The following is a 12,989-nucleotide window of genomic DNA, read 5'->3' on the forward strand; positions in this document are numbered from 1 at the left end:
AAAAATGTAGAACTGTGCCGACAGTTCATTAGTCGCAGAAGCGTTTTTCTCTGGCGGCCCATTTGCCTTTTGCGCTGCGATATATCTCTGGTCTATTTATTTTGCTTCGGACTTGTTGCATGTCGTTAGCTGTCAGCTGCACGCGTGCGGCCTGGCCGCTCCGGCTTCGTGGGACTCCTGAGCGTTGCCTGCAGTGCATGCTAATGCTAGTTATTGCGTATTTTTGATTTGTCTGTTTTCTCTTTCTAATGTTCCTTTTCTTTTGTTTCTTTTTCTTTTCTTCTAAAATTAAATTTTATTCTTACTTATTTTGTTTAAGGTCACTTTGTCACTCTGTTACCATATTTTTGTTCTCTGTTCTCCCTGTCACTCTTTTTTGCACCATGGACCCAGCCGTTCTTTTATTAAGGTTACCGTGTGGTTATAAACCTAATAATAAATCTTTCATGTAGTAACTTCACGTGTTTTCTCAGATTTAGTAGACATATTTTGTTCCAATGAAATAATTTTATTCTAGTGGAACAACTTGTTGGTTCCAATGGTAAGATTGGATCCAATTGAATATTTGTTCCGATGGAACAATTTGTTCTATTTGTTTCAATGGAACAATCTGTTCCAATGGTACGATTGTATCCAGTTGAACAAATTTTAATATTTATTCCAGTGGTCCGGTTGGATGCAACAAATTCAAATAAAAAATTTAAAATTTGTTTCATTGTAACAAAATTTTATATTTGTTTCGATGGAAAACTTTTGTTCTCGTCTGCGATGCAAAAAAGTTTCCGTTCCAATTATATTTTTTTTCCAGAGTAATACTATTTGTTTAGGTTGTTCGTTTGGTTAGGCTGTACGTTTTGGTTTGGTGTCACTATTTTTTACCATGTAGTAATTCATCCAAGAGAAATATAAGCTTTTGGTTTCTTTTCACGAAGTAGGAGCGGAAGAGAGATACGGACCCGCAAAGAAAAAGAAAGCGGTCCAGGAAGGACGGAGAGAATTCGGCCCACGAAAAATAGCTGACGCGCCTGGGCGTTTGAAACCCGCTTGTGCGATCGATCCTATCTCACAGTAACGCGCGCTACCTGGAGCCGTCACCTCCGGGGTTCGTCGCACCTGCGTAGTACCAGGACCCTTGTGCGGCGATTTTGGACCTTTGGTGCGTTCTCTCCCCGCTTTTACGTGGGCCGACCCGTCAGGAGCTACGCTCTTCAGCCCATCCATATGCGAGCGAGCCACGGTGAGGATGGGCCGCCGTTAGGTGCGACCCTCAACGGCTGGCCCGTATGAATCGTGGGCCAGGCCGCAAAGACGGCGTTCGTTACGACTCCTTCGAGGCCCATATTCTCAGTGCTGAAGAACTGGAATGCTGCTGTGGAACCGAAATTAGAAGCGGCATCCACCGAGATCGCTGGGCTGTGTTCATCCCGATCCCCCCGGGGTAATCCATGGCTCGGCGCTAGGATTTAGGGCTTCCTCGCCCAATTCCATCCGCCCCTCGGAGCTGCACCCTTGCGGAGGCAGGATCGATCGGTTCGGTAAGGACCAACCACCCAACCCTGACCCCCGATCCCCATTTCCGTTCGATATGGTTCCCCGGTGACGGGAGCGGGTTAATCCAATGCGTAGGCTCAAATGCGGTGAATTGGGCCGCCCCATTTCGAATCTGCGGTGGGATGCTTGCTTTCTGATCGGATCCTGCCTCTTTCCGCGGGTTCTGAGGATGATTTCGGTGCAGGATGGAGGACGGGGACGCCGAGGCGGCCCAGAGGGACGCGATCACCGGCAGGATGCGGGGCCAGGACTACGCCGGCGCGAGGGCGCTGCTGCTGCAGACGCTGCAGACCAACCCTAGGCTGGAGGGCGCCCTGGAGATGCTCCCCGTGCTCGAGGTCCTCTGCGCCGCAGCGAAGGCGCTTGCCGGCCGCGGCCGTGGCGTGGACTGGTACAGGGTCCTCCAGGTGCTGCCCGGGGACGATGCTGCCAGGATCGAGGCGCGGTACAGGAGCATTGTGGCTCAGCTGGAGCCGATCGGGGCCGATCTACCCGGCGCTGAATTGGCTCTCCGGCTTGTCAGGGAGGCGTACGCGATGCTGTCGGATCCGGAGAAGAGAGAGGGGTTCGACTCCAGGGACATTTTTGCTCGGTTTGTTCGTTCTGGTGTTGTTGACGCACCAACTCCTGATAGTACAATGGTCCATTCTAACAAGCTAAACAGCCTTCACACAAAGGATACTATGACAGCGGATTTTACAAGCAATGCAGTCTCACATGTTCAGCACACCGACAAGTCATGTTTTGACGAGAGGAATTCCCATCTTTCAAATGTGGCTAGTTCTTCTAGAACTAAGAGGATGGATCCTTGCTTTCTAGGTGATGATGGTGACTTGCAGCCACCTGATGACAACCATGTTGACAAGAAGCAAAAGAGTGTCTGTGAAGAGGACCTTTATTGCGTGTCGCCCTCACAGGAAGATTTGGATGCCTTCTTTGATGTTCCGTCAGATGCCAAAGATGAACAGTGCTCTAGCAAACAGTATGATTATCATAACTTTGAGGAAGATAGGGCGATAGAGAACTTTGCTGCTGGCCAGGTTTGGGCAGCATATGACTGGGAGAGGTTTCCTCGCAGATATGCACTGATAACTAAAGTATTAATGGATAAAATGCAGTTATGTGTCTCATGGTTCAACCCCTGTCTGCAATCTGATGAAGAGAGGAAATGGTCGCGTGCAGGCTTGCCATTGGTTTGTGGAACTTTTGCTGCAGAAGAATGCCATATCTCATTAGCTTGTCCAACAATTTTCTGCCATCAGATATCCAGTGATAACCTGAATCAACATCTTGAAGTATATCCCCAGGAAGGTGAGGTGTGGGCCATATACAGTGACTGGGATATTGGGTGGTGCACTGATCCTGAGATGTGGAAGAAGAGTGCCTTCTCTATTGTTGAAATTCTTACCAGCTATTCAAAAGAATCAGGTTGCACCGTTGCACACTTGGTAAAGGTAGATGGACATGGAAGTGTTTTCCAGAGGCATTTGAAGAGTGGAACAGAGCACTTGTTGCAAATACGCAGCGACAATCTACTCATGTTTTCTCACAGGATCCCTTCTTTCAGATTTACTCCTGAGGCTGGAACTATGTTCGAGCTTGAACATTCTGCAGTTCCACAAACCCTGCGCCAAGAACATGCATTGCCATGTATTCCTCCTTTGTCTTTTTCAGGTTTACATGATGACACAAACAGCTTTCCAGAAACTTCTGTTGCACAATTCTCAAATCCTTCAACAAGCAAAATGGATTCAGGTGCCCCGTTGCCAGCCACGGTGAGCTGCAATAACAAGTTGTCCCGCAACGATTTCCTGGAGGGCCAGATATGGGCTGTATTTGATTCTCGGGACAGGATGCCTAGGTCTTATGTCAGAATAATCCGTGTGGTTTCACTTACTTCAGTTTTTGTGTTGAAATTGGAACCTCACCCTATGCTTAATGAAGAGATACGGTGGGTTGAAGATGGTCTACCGGTTGCTTCTGGGGTATTTCGTGCTGGCACTGAAACTACTTACAAGGACATCTGGGAATTCTCTCACCCTGTAGAGTGTGATTGGAGTGCCAAGAGGTCTTTCTACCGAATTTTCCCAAAGAAAGGGGAAATATGGGCAATGTACAAAAACTGGAAAGTCACCTTGAATAGCACTGATATTGATAACTGTGAAATTCGCATGGTTGAGATCCTCTCAAACTACTCCGATGAAAATGGAGTTAATGTGTGCAGCTTGGTTAGGGTAAAAGGTTGCTTAACCTTTTTTCATAGGTTAGTGATGGAAGATTTCCATTTGACAAGATGGATTCCAAGGTCTGAAATGCTCAGGTTTTCCCATCGTGTTCCTGCTTTCATTGTTGTTGAAATCAAAGGTCATGATATACCAAAAGGGTCCTTGCATCTGGAACCAAGTGCCCTTCCTACACGGATCATACATTAACAGATGTAGCCAATAACCCTTCTCTATTGCTCCATTTTAAATAGTTTTACTTAATGATCTTGCCCTCATTGTCTTATTTGTGAAGAGAACTATTTGATCAGCGCTTCCTAATTATATTGCCTTATCTATTGCAGATGAGGACTGGCAGGTGTTAAAAATTAGGAAACTGAGTTCTTTTAACCATGAAAAATTAGACGATACATTGCCAAATGAGAAAATGATGTAACTGAAATCAGGGTTTACCGTAGCATCATTTTACCGTTGCTATCAAGTATCAACTGCCCAGTTACACTGCCACAGGCTCTCCAGTTCGGTCATCTGTCGATCAGCCCTTCTGTTCTTTTAGTTGCTTTTTGTTGAGCATTGTGTGCAATCACCATCTACTTTGATCCTAATTGTTATTTGGTGTAGTGGAAGCATGAAGGTAAATAATCTCTCTTGAGTGATTCTGCCGACACTGCATTATTGTCAAAGACAGGAAATACATAATCGTCAACCAGTAACATGGGTTTCCTTGTGACAGGGTGCCCAAAATATCCTTGTCAGCGCTAGATAATTCTATTGCGATGATTTGTCTTGATATCAGAATACGATGTCTTGATATCAGAATACGATGTTTGCAGACGTAGAAACAAGAGAATGATGTCTTCCGTAGACACCCTCTTAAGCTGTTTGAAGGTCCATATCAGCACAGTATCAATCAAGTACAACTGACTTTGTGGATACACTAAATATTCTTTTTTTCTTGTTATTTGGATATCTTGTAAGGCTTGTTAGGTACTTGATTTCTGTCTTTACTTTCAGCTAAACCTATATATCCATTCATATGATGTAGGCCGCTTAGAATAAAATTAGACGGCATCTTGGTATAAATGTACCCTTTTTTATCTGTTTTTATGGTCTGCACTGTATCGTATTGTCAATTGTGGTACCTAACTGGTTTCCAGTAAGTACCCGTTTATTCTGACAAGTCCTCATCAGCTGATTGCTTGTTGCACGAGCATGGTCTATGCGTTTTTCTTGTGCTCAAGTGCAACTGTTTTTAAGTGTTTTTTTTTTTGCATTCAACTATGAAGTTTCCTGCATTCCAAGTGGCTTTAGAAATTTAAGAACGACAGGGACAGTTAAGTTCATGATTCAGCAAGAGACGTGAAGCATTCTGGGGGTACTCACATTCAATTATGGAGATTATTTCGTCTACTATCCAAGATGTCGCCATCACACCTAGAAATTTGCCGAGAAAACGTATTACTCTGTAAGCTACATGTTTTTAGTAATGCTCGAAGTGGAGGTTATTGTCCTTGTTGATCTGGAAACAAACTTGAAAGCGCAATCTTGGTCGGTAGCGTGCTCAGAAAGGGTACGTTGTAGGTGGGCAGAGGCACGCCCCTTGTTTTTTACATGGAATTCGCAGCAGTGCTCTGAATTTTACTTTACTTTAGTACTTCTGGCATTCAGCTATCCAAGGTGATTTGCACCCTATGTTTTTAAACTATTTAGCTGCTAACAGTTTTCAAAGTTATTAGGTAGCGTGTCGGTTTGGCCGTAAAATAGATGCTGAATACATCAAGAAAATGAAAGCGGCATATCCATATTTATAGGTCAGTCTTATGTATGACACCAATCAGGGTCAATGAGTTTTTGGTCATTTTATCTTTTGGAGATCCCAGGCCATTTGATTTTCAGTTTTCATTCATGTTTCAAAAAAAGTCTCCATGGAATATGGATAGCACTGAGACACGAAGATGGAATTTCAGTGGTTCTAGATGTCTGAATTCCCCACTTGTCATATCTTCTCGTTTCAAACTCTTACTATACTTTCAATATAGGTGAACACTGAATGCATGCCAGCAATGATCTTGGGGCTTGGGAGATTGATAGTTCCTTTTTGCCTACCACTTCAATAACAGTAGCTTGGTGTCTCTTATCCCGGCCTTTTTGTTGTAAGTTTTAAGGATGAAGCGGTACTATAGTATATGCTAATCATTTCGTGGCAACAGTGTATTAAACTTAAAGATGCCCAGAGATAGTGTACCTTAGTGTACCTAAAGAGCACTTTGATTCTCCCTTTATATCACTGCGACTTTTGTTTCTCTGTCCCTTTATTTTCATTGTTATCAACTCTACCTAGTACAATTTATAACCATCACGCTACAAGGTGCCAAGAACTGGAACCATTTTCCCTATACAAGGTTTAAAAATACACTCCCCTCAAAAAAATGTAGAAGATCCTAACTTTCTAACTAAAAGACAATAGAATAGAATATGGATTCTGGATAGTTCCTTATTGTGTATTTTGTTGTTCTAATGTCACATTTTAGACTTTGGAGGCCTTTCCTTTTTTTTAACCTTCTGAGTTACTTACCTCTGCAAGTGACCCCTCTGATGTGGTGACTTCTTAACTTCTTACTGTGATGTACGGAGTGGAAAAACACACACACACACACACACAGAGGAGACTAGGAGAGGCAGGAATCCAATACAAAGTGGGCCACCTTCAGTTGGAAATCGCCGCCAGATTCCATGACAGCTGACATCATATAATCCTACTCACCCAATGAAAGTGAGTGATCATGATACAGTCGACCGGACTGGATGATGGGTCTTTGCAAAGGGAACCCATCATCAAAATAAATATGATTGCTGGAGTTCACCTTCTTTCTACTCATCCTGCACCTAATTTCATTCACAGGTGCGTAAAATAGTGGACGCCTTCCAGTGGGTGGCCTCGGCAAGTAACTGCTGATATAAAAGGAGAAGCCTTGGTGCCAACATTCTACAAGAAAAGGGGAACTCACTCAGAAGGGGGGAGAGAGAGGGGGTGGCGCTCCCGAAGGGAGCCAGGCCGCCATGGACATGGAGCTGGAGCATGGAGGGGACGAAGATGACAGAGGGAGCGAGTCGTCCAAGGGGAGCTTGAGTGCTTCGTCGGATGCAACCGTCAGCAGCACGGCGAGCAAGCTGCAAGCTCTGAGGCTTGCAGAGGACCTCTCCCTGCCGTCGGTATGCTCTCTCTTCCCGTTCCCCCCTTTCTCTTTCGCGACATGCTCAGTTAGCTGATCAGCACCAGGAAATCTGTAATGACTTCTCGTCGAGTTCTTGAAATCCGAGCTGCGATTAGTTCTCTGCCAAATTAGACTGATCCTCTCCTGAAACACTTTGTTCCTCTTGCTTCGATGAGGATGCTAATCCTGCCATTGCAGAAGCCATTGACCTCCTCAGACAACTGGCTGTGTCTTGACGCCATTGCTCATTCAGTCGTCTGCTCAATGCTCTGTTGCTCTTCCCCACCCCAGTTGTCTGAACCCTGAACAACAGAGCCGTCTGAATCTCTTCACCCTTTCTCAGTGGGATCATAGTCAATTACTCTATCCCTGACTGCATTTGGACTGACAGTATCCACATATTCTGTGTCCCCCTGCCCCCTGCACATCGAGAGAGAAATGCAGGTGTGTCTCTCCTTGGATTCTCAATCCACAGGGGCCCGCCCCCCATCTGCGATCGCTTTTGCCCTCCAGTCCGACTTTTAGCGGAAAGGTGAAAAGGCCTGCTAGTGCTAGTGCCAATCCGCCAAACAACTCCACTGCTGCTGCAGGCTGCAGCAGGGAGGACCATTCCTTCCTCTGGCTTTATAACCTGCACTGCTGGATGGATGGGAATAGAAGCAATCTCCTCAGCCTGGAAATCAGGATGATCCCGTTCCATTTCTTCACATGGAAATGGGGATCTTCTCAGGCTGGAAATCAGAACGATCCCGATTCCATTTCTTCACTTGGAAATGGAATGGAGAGCGGTGGTAAGAATCTGGTGGCGGACACCGGGCACCCATGCAGCAGCTGTAGCGTGTAGGAGTAGGACCATGCTTTGCTTGGTCGCAGGCTCACAGCTGCTGCTGCTGGGAGGTCGAGCTGCTTGTCTGGCCACGAAGGTGAAGCCGTCACCAATTTCGGTGCCTTCTCGTGTGAGTGGTGTTTCCAGTTTTGACCACGGCGGCATGGCATGAGGTAGGTATGAGCGAGCATCACGTGCGAGGCAGACAACGTCGTCCCCGATCATCGCGAGGGTCAGCTCCTGGTTTGATCCTGACGAACTCGTCGGTCTCCTTAATTAGTCGTTGGAGATCAGTAGCTGCTCGCCCTCGCCTCTCCTCCTCTCAACCGTTGGATCAGGATTTGAGTGATCACTTGATCTTGCATTGTGCTGGTCAATCGAGTGTCGTTTTCTCTTCCAGTATTTCTATACATTCCAATACATTCTGCATCCTTCTTTAGTACGGTCAAACGCAATACATGTGCTATACGATGGTACGTTTCATTTGACCTGCAGAGATCTATGTACACACAGGCGTAGGAGTAGACTGAATCAGTCAGAGAAACATCCCCTTCGCTCTTTCATTCTCATCCCAGCAAGCAATGATGCCAGCAACGCGCCCTGACATGCATGTGTGTGCACCCTGCTAATTCTGACCGCGCGTCACGCGTGCAGATCATATATATAAATATCCTGCCATTTGATTCCGTCCACCATTTCGCCATCAGTTTGCCACGCCAGTATGTAATCTATTAGCTTTGACTGAACACTTCTGCAAAAGAAAAAAATGCACACGTATGGTATGCATGCTGAAACCTTCAGCATCCACCAGCAAACATGCTTTCAGATACTGCATCTGCTGAAGATCATGGCCGGCCACACATCCTCGCGGTGATTTCAGGCCGACAGGAAGGGATGAGAGACCACACGGGCACATGCACTCGCCCTGCAGCAGCAGCTGGTATCTGATAAAGCCTTGGCCTGATCGCTAGAACGAGAGAAGTCAAGATCATCACAACGGTAGCCAGAGCCAGGCTGCACGTGATACAGTATTCATACTATAATGCAAGTGGCCTGCATAGACGATAGATTAGCATGTGTTGTTTTGTTACTATGTTCTGCCATATAGGCATGCAGAGACAGCAATATGCTGCTGCTGCTGCCTGATAGGAGGAGTACAATTTACAATAGGGTTCATGCATCAAGAGTGGCAGCCATGTGACTAACTTGAGACTATAGAGAGAACATTCATACTGTATCAATTAGCGATGACGATGGAATGAATGGGTAGGTGAGATAGGGGCATTAGTCACCTAACTTTTTAATTAGGGTAGGTCTGCTGGCACTTAACCGCTCACATAATTGGTCATCATCAGCAGCTACGGCGATGCTAACCCAACTTGGCCGGCGTTTTTAACAAGCGCCCGTGCATGCAGGTTGAGTGGATCAGCAGTGGCCACGGCTGCTGGTCCGTTGCTAATTAGTTGCGTAGAAGCAATGCAAATGCAATTGCAAATACGGGTGATGAGCATGAGCTGATCTGTTGTGATGGCTGGCTGGCAGTGTAATGATGCTCATGGAGAGTGATGAATGTAACTAGTGTTGATGGAGAAATTACAAACTAGTACTAATTTATGACGAACAAAAAAAAATGGTGGAATGCAGGTGCAGGTGGTGGTGATGAGCGCCAACATGGGGTGCTCGCACTGCCGACAGCGGGTCGCCAACGTCGTCTCCAAGATGAACGGTGAGCATCTCCAGTTTTAAGAGACGCTTTGGTTAGGATCTATCAGTATCGTGTCAAAGCTTTGTAGCTCGTCAATGGCGGTAGGGGACCATCGCTACCACTTGATTAGGATTAGGATCCGTATCATTTAAGTAGCAGGGTTCTTACGCATCCTTTTCCGCCCACCGCTGCTTACTTGCTCATGCGCCTGGTTTGTGTGGTTAGCAGGGCTGCTGGATTACATGGTGGATTTCGGGAAGAAGGAGGTGACGGTGAGGGGGAAGGTGGTGCCGGCCAAGAAGAGGAAGAAGCACAAGAACCCGTTCGCGGCGTCGCCATCGCCCGGCCACGCCAGGACGCTGTCCTGGCTTTTGGGATGCTACGGCTCATAGTAGCTACACTAGTCTATATATACTACCACATATATAGGAGTATGTGTTATATGTAGTATCTAGCTTCTTAAGTGTAATCTTTTGTCTTGTAATTCTTTCTTTTCTTTCCTTTTGCTATTATTTTTCACTATATTCATCAGAATAATAACGTGATGAGGCGGCCATTGTAAATGCCACGCACGTGCGCGTGCTCCCTCGATCCCACGTCTCTGCAGATTTATTCAGGCCTTAATCCTTCCTGCCTCCTCCCTGTTGCATCCTCGTCTCACGTGTAATGGCTTGGACGTGGCCGTCTGCCAAGCACTTGGCAACAGTGTAGGCTCAGTTCAGTGTAGCCCGCCACGCCCCCTCCTGGAGAACCGGATCCATGCCGGGGCTCAACGCTCAACGGGAGTCGATGTCACGCTCCAGAGAATTTCATGGGCGTCGCGATCGCGGGGGCCGAGATGACCAGGAAAGTAAGTAGACAGGGGAAGCGTTAGCGAACTGCCGCTTGGTCCGGCCGTGTCGGCTGGCACCTGTGCCGCCTCGCCTGAATATTCTTGATGCTTCACGTGCGCGGCTTGCAAGTTGAGACAACCTGTCGGAAACTGAAAGAGTGAAAGGCCTGAGCTGAGGTAGTGAGGTGAGCACATGAGAAGAAACAGATCTGCGAGCTCCGCCCTGACCTGACTGCGAACTTGGCATCAGTTACAGTCGCAGTCAGTAACATGAACAGAAAGGGAGGAAAAGTGCGTGGATTTCGGGTGAACAAAGGCATCCGGGGTGGATTCAGCGGGCAAAGAACGCACTACTGCTAATCATAGGAGGGAGAGGGGCCGAAGATGGCAAGATCGGCGCGGTGCGGATGCTTGCCTTTCGAAAAGAGAAAAGATGAACGCACCCGCGGCAAAAAGTGTGTGATCCCTCCTCCCTCCCAGGGGTCAAACATCAGCAAAAACAGAAGATGAGATGCCCAGAGATCGGGTGATGGGGAGCGGACGACGAAATCTTCCTCGCGTGCAGAAACACGATCCAATCCTGCCGCATCAGACACTCTGTCAGAGCAGATTTTCTGAACGAACTGAACTGGTGAAATGAAAATCGACACATCGCTACCGGAGTAACAACCCGGTGATGGTGAAGAAGACGAGGACTGATGAGAGAGGCACAGAGTCGCGCGCGGTGGGCGGCCGGCAGGGGAAACGCCGCCGCGGCTGGTGGAGCGGCGGCACTCTGCCAACGCGGAGACGGTGCGGTGATCCACTGATCCTGCCCAGGCGTCAGATGTTCCCTGCAAGTGGGTAGAGCTGTCAGTGGCGGAACAAGCTCCTCGTCAGTGCCAGCTCAGCAACATTTGAGCGAGGCAGCGGCAGGGGCCATCAATGTTTCAGATAACAACAGGAGACATGGTTAGATGGATGAGAGTCGTATTATTTCATCGAGATCCAAGAGTTGCCAATTCGTAATTATGCCAAATGTACAATGGCCTAGTTTAATCGGTACTAGCATCTGAATCCTTTCACTTGCATTTCCCTCGGTGCTCGGCGAAGAGATCAGCTCAGACTGCCGTTCCTCAGAGCTTGTCGGCGATCCTGGCGACGGCGCCGGCGAGCCTGTCCAGCGCGCCGAGGAGCGCCGCCCTCTGCTCCCTGTCCGCGCGCCAGCTGCTCTTCTGCGCCTCCAGCTGCTGCGCCAGCGCCCGGTTGCCCCGCTCCAGGGCCTCGATCACCTGCTTCCCGATGCTCACCGTCGCCGCCGGCGTCGCCGTGGTGGTGCCCTCTGCTTCCGCCACGAACGTGGCGTCGCTGTCCTTGAAGCCGCCGCCGCCGTCGTGCTGCGACGTCGAGTTCTTGTCTGACGCCGCCGCGCCGGCCTTCTTGTCGCTCTCCGTCACTGGCGTCGCCACACAAAAATGCGCATCAAAGTAGCAGTCAGATGCATAATAGCGTAGAAACAAAACTTCTCGTGCAATTCATTGGATCACATGAAAAATATTTTCTTATCATCATAAAACGAGTGATATAGTTCGTTCGCACCTGGACCGGAGCATTCGTGTTCAGAGGAGGCAGGTGGTGGCTCGTACTTCCTTGCTGCATGGAACACGACCAAAACATGAAACGTGTTACGTTCTGTGCGGCGGCTGCTGATGCACGGCACGACAAGTCACAAGCACCCCAGTACTCAACAGACGTGACTTGACGAGCGGCTAATGATGCAAACCTGATATGGGCATGACCATGATGGGCGGCTGCCGGCACAACCCGTCCAGCTCCCCGTCGCCGAAGTCCGGCAGCGCGGCGGACGTGCCGCACAGGAGCGCATCGTACACCTCGCGGTCGAAGGACGACGGCAGCTGCCTGGCGCGCCGCTGGTCGCCGCGCATGTCCCAGAACGACTCGTGCAGCTGCGTCGGCGCGGCGCCGGCCTTCCCCTCCCACGCGACGATCTTCTTGAGGTCCCAGGACAGGTTGCCCCACCGCTTCCGGCACTGCATGGGGCCGCGCTCCACGCCGTGGCGCCGGCAGTAGGCCGACACCGCCGCCCACTTGGGCCGCGGCCGCACCGGCAGCGGCAGGCCGCGCCGCTCCATGGCGCGCCTAGCCTGGATCAGGACCAGCGTCTCGTGCCGCGTCCACCGGGGCAGCCGCGAACGTGGCATCGAGGTGGCTGCCGCGGCCTCCACCGGCGGCGAGTTCTCGTTGGCAGACATCATGCTCGCCGGCGAGGCTCCGGGGATCGGCGCGCATTATGAGGCCTCGCGCAGCTTCAGCTGGGATTTATCACCTGATTCTCCATGGCCATTAGATCGGCGTCAAAGCTTGCATTTTTCAGCAGTGAGGAAAAAATTGCAAGAATTGAATCCAGTACAGCAAATGCCATCTTATTGTACTCGTAAATATCCATCAGGCACCAGTGTTTAATTGCTGGCAATTAGCAACGAGAAACTATTAGCAAGGATTAAAGCGGTTAATCAAATGAAATCTCACTACTTACAGTCAGAGATGTGCAAATTAGTGCCATGCTAGAAACCTTACGAATTAGAATATTAGTTACATTTTTACTTCAGAAAAAAGAAGAAGAAAATTATTAGTACAT

General features: G+C 48.5%; 3 protein-coding genes across 5 annotated transcripts; 2 read left to right on the plus strand and 1 right to left on the minus strand.

Annotated features, from left to right (window-relative positions):
* The first annotated feature begins 1,383 nt into the window (after positions 1 to 1,383).
* LOC112891424 lies at positions 1,384 to 5,510 on the plus strand. 2 transcript variants are annotated; one of them, XM_025958274.1, is made up of 3 exons: positions 1,384 to 1,535; positions 1,736 to 3,988; positions 4,118 to 5,510. In XM_025958274.1, exon 2 carries the CDS (start codon positions 1,737 to 1,739, stop codon positions 3,981 to 3,983), a length of 2,247 nt encoding a protein of 748 aa, XP_025814059.1. In that variant the 5' UTR covers positions 1,384 to 1,535; position 1,736; the 3' UTR covers positions 3,984 to 3,988; positions 4,118 to 5,510. The 2 variants fall into 2 exon arrangements, with proteins under 2 accessions (XP_025814059.1, XP_025814058.1); XM_025958273.1 differs by lacking the exon at positions 4,118 to 5,510 and having other exon boundaries at positions 1,736 to 4,116.
* A 1,192-nt stretch (positions 5,511 to 6,702) lies between these two features.
* LOC112891658 lies at positions 6,703 to 10,156 on the plus strand. 2 transcript variants are annotated; one of them, XM_025958569.1, is made up of 3 exons: positions 6,703 to 6,986; positions 9,459 to 9,540; positions 9,745 to 10,156. In XM_025958569.1, exons 1-3 carry the CDS (start codon positions 6,834 to 6,836, stop codon positions 9,909 to 9,911), a joined length of 402 nt encoding a protein of 133 aa, XP_025814354.1. In that variant the 5' UTR covers positions 6,703 to 6,833; the 3' UTR covers positions 9,912 to 10,156. The 2 variants fall into 2 exon arrangements, with proteins under 2 accessions (XP_025814354.1, XP_025814355.1); XM_025958570.1 differs by having other exon boundaries at positions 6,834 to 6,986; positions 9,748 to 9,911.
* Positions 10,157 to 11,323: 1,167 nt separating this feature from the next.
* On the minus strand, positions 11,324 to 12,843 carry LOC112895545 (trihelix transcription factor ASR3-like). Its single transcript, XM_025963509.1, has 3 exons — positions 12,114 to 12,843; positions 11,930 to 11,983; positions 11,324 to 11,786 (listed from the first exon to the last, which is right to left on the minus strand). Exons 1-3 carry the CDS (start codon positions 12,604 to 12,606, stop codon positions 11,467 to 11,469), a joined length of 867 nt encoding a protein of 288 aa, XP_025819294.1. The 5' UTR covers positions 12,607 to 12,843; the 3' UTR covers positions 11,324 to 11,466.
* Positions 12,844 to 12,989: the final 146 nt, after the last annotated feature.

This window comes from Panicum hallii, chromosome 5 (genome assembly GCF_002211085.1).
Source record: "Panicum hallii strain FIL2 chromosome 5, PHallii_v3.1, whole genome shotgun sequence".
Taxonomy (NCBI): Eukaryota; Viridiplantae; Streptophyta; class Magnoliopsida; order Poales; family Poaceae; genus Panicum; species Panicum hallii.

Bases quoted from the DNA above. Each gene is read 5' to 3' on its own strand.
- LOC112895545 (XM_025963509.1), bottom strand. From the start codon at position 12,606: ATGATGTCTGCCAACGAGAACTCGCCGCCGGTGGAGGCCGCGGCAGCC. The intron at 11,984-12,113 runs GTTTGCATCATT...TGTTCCATGCAG, and splicing joins CATGGTCATGCCCATATCAG to CAAGGAAGTACGAGCCACCA. The intron at 11,787-11,929 runs GTGCGAACGAAC...TGGCGACGCCAG, and splicing joins ACACGAATGCTCCGGTCCAG to TGACGGAGAGCGACAAGAAG.
- LOC112891658 (XM_025958569.1), top strand. From the start codon at position 6,834: ATGGACATGGAGCTGGAGCATGGAGGGGACGAAGATGACAGAGGGAGC. The intron at 6,987-9,458 runs GTATGCTCTCTC...GGTGGAATGCAG, and splicing joins AGGACCTCTCCCTGCCGTCG to GTGCAGGTGGTGGTGATGAG. The intron at 9,541-9,744 runs GTGAGCATCTCC...TTGTGTGGTTAG, and splicing joins CGTCGTCTCCAAGATGAACG to CAGGGCTGCTGGATTACATG.
- LOC112891424 (XM_025958274.1), top strand. From the start codon at position 1,737: ATGGAGGACGGGGACGCCGAGGCGGCCCAGAGGGACGCGATCACCGGC.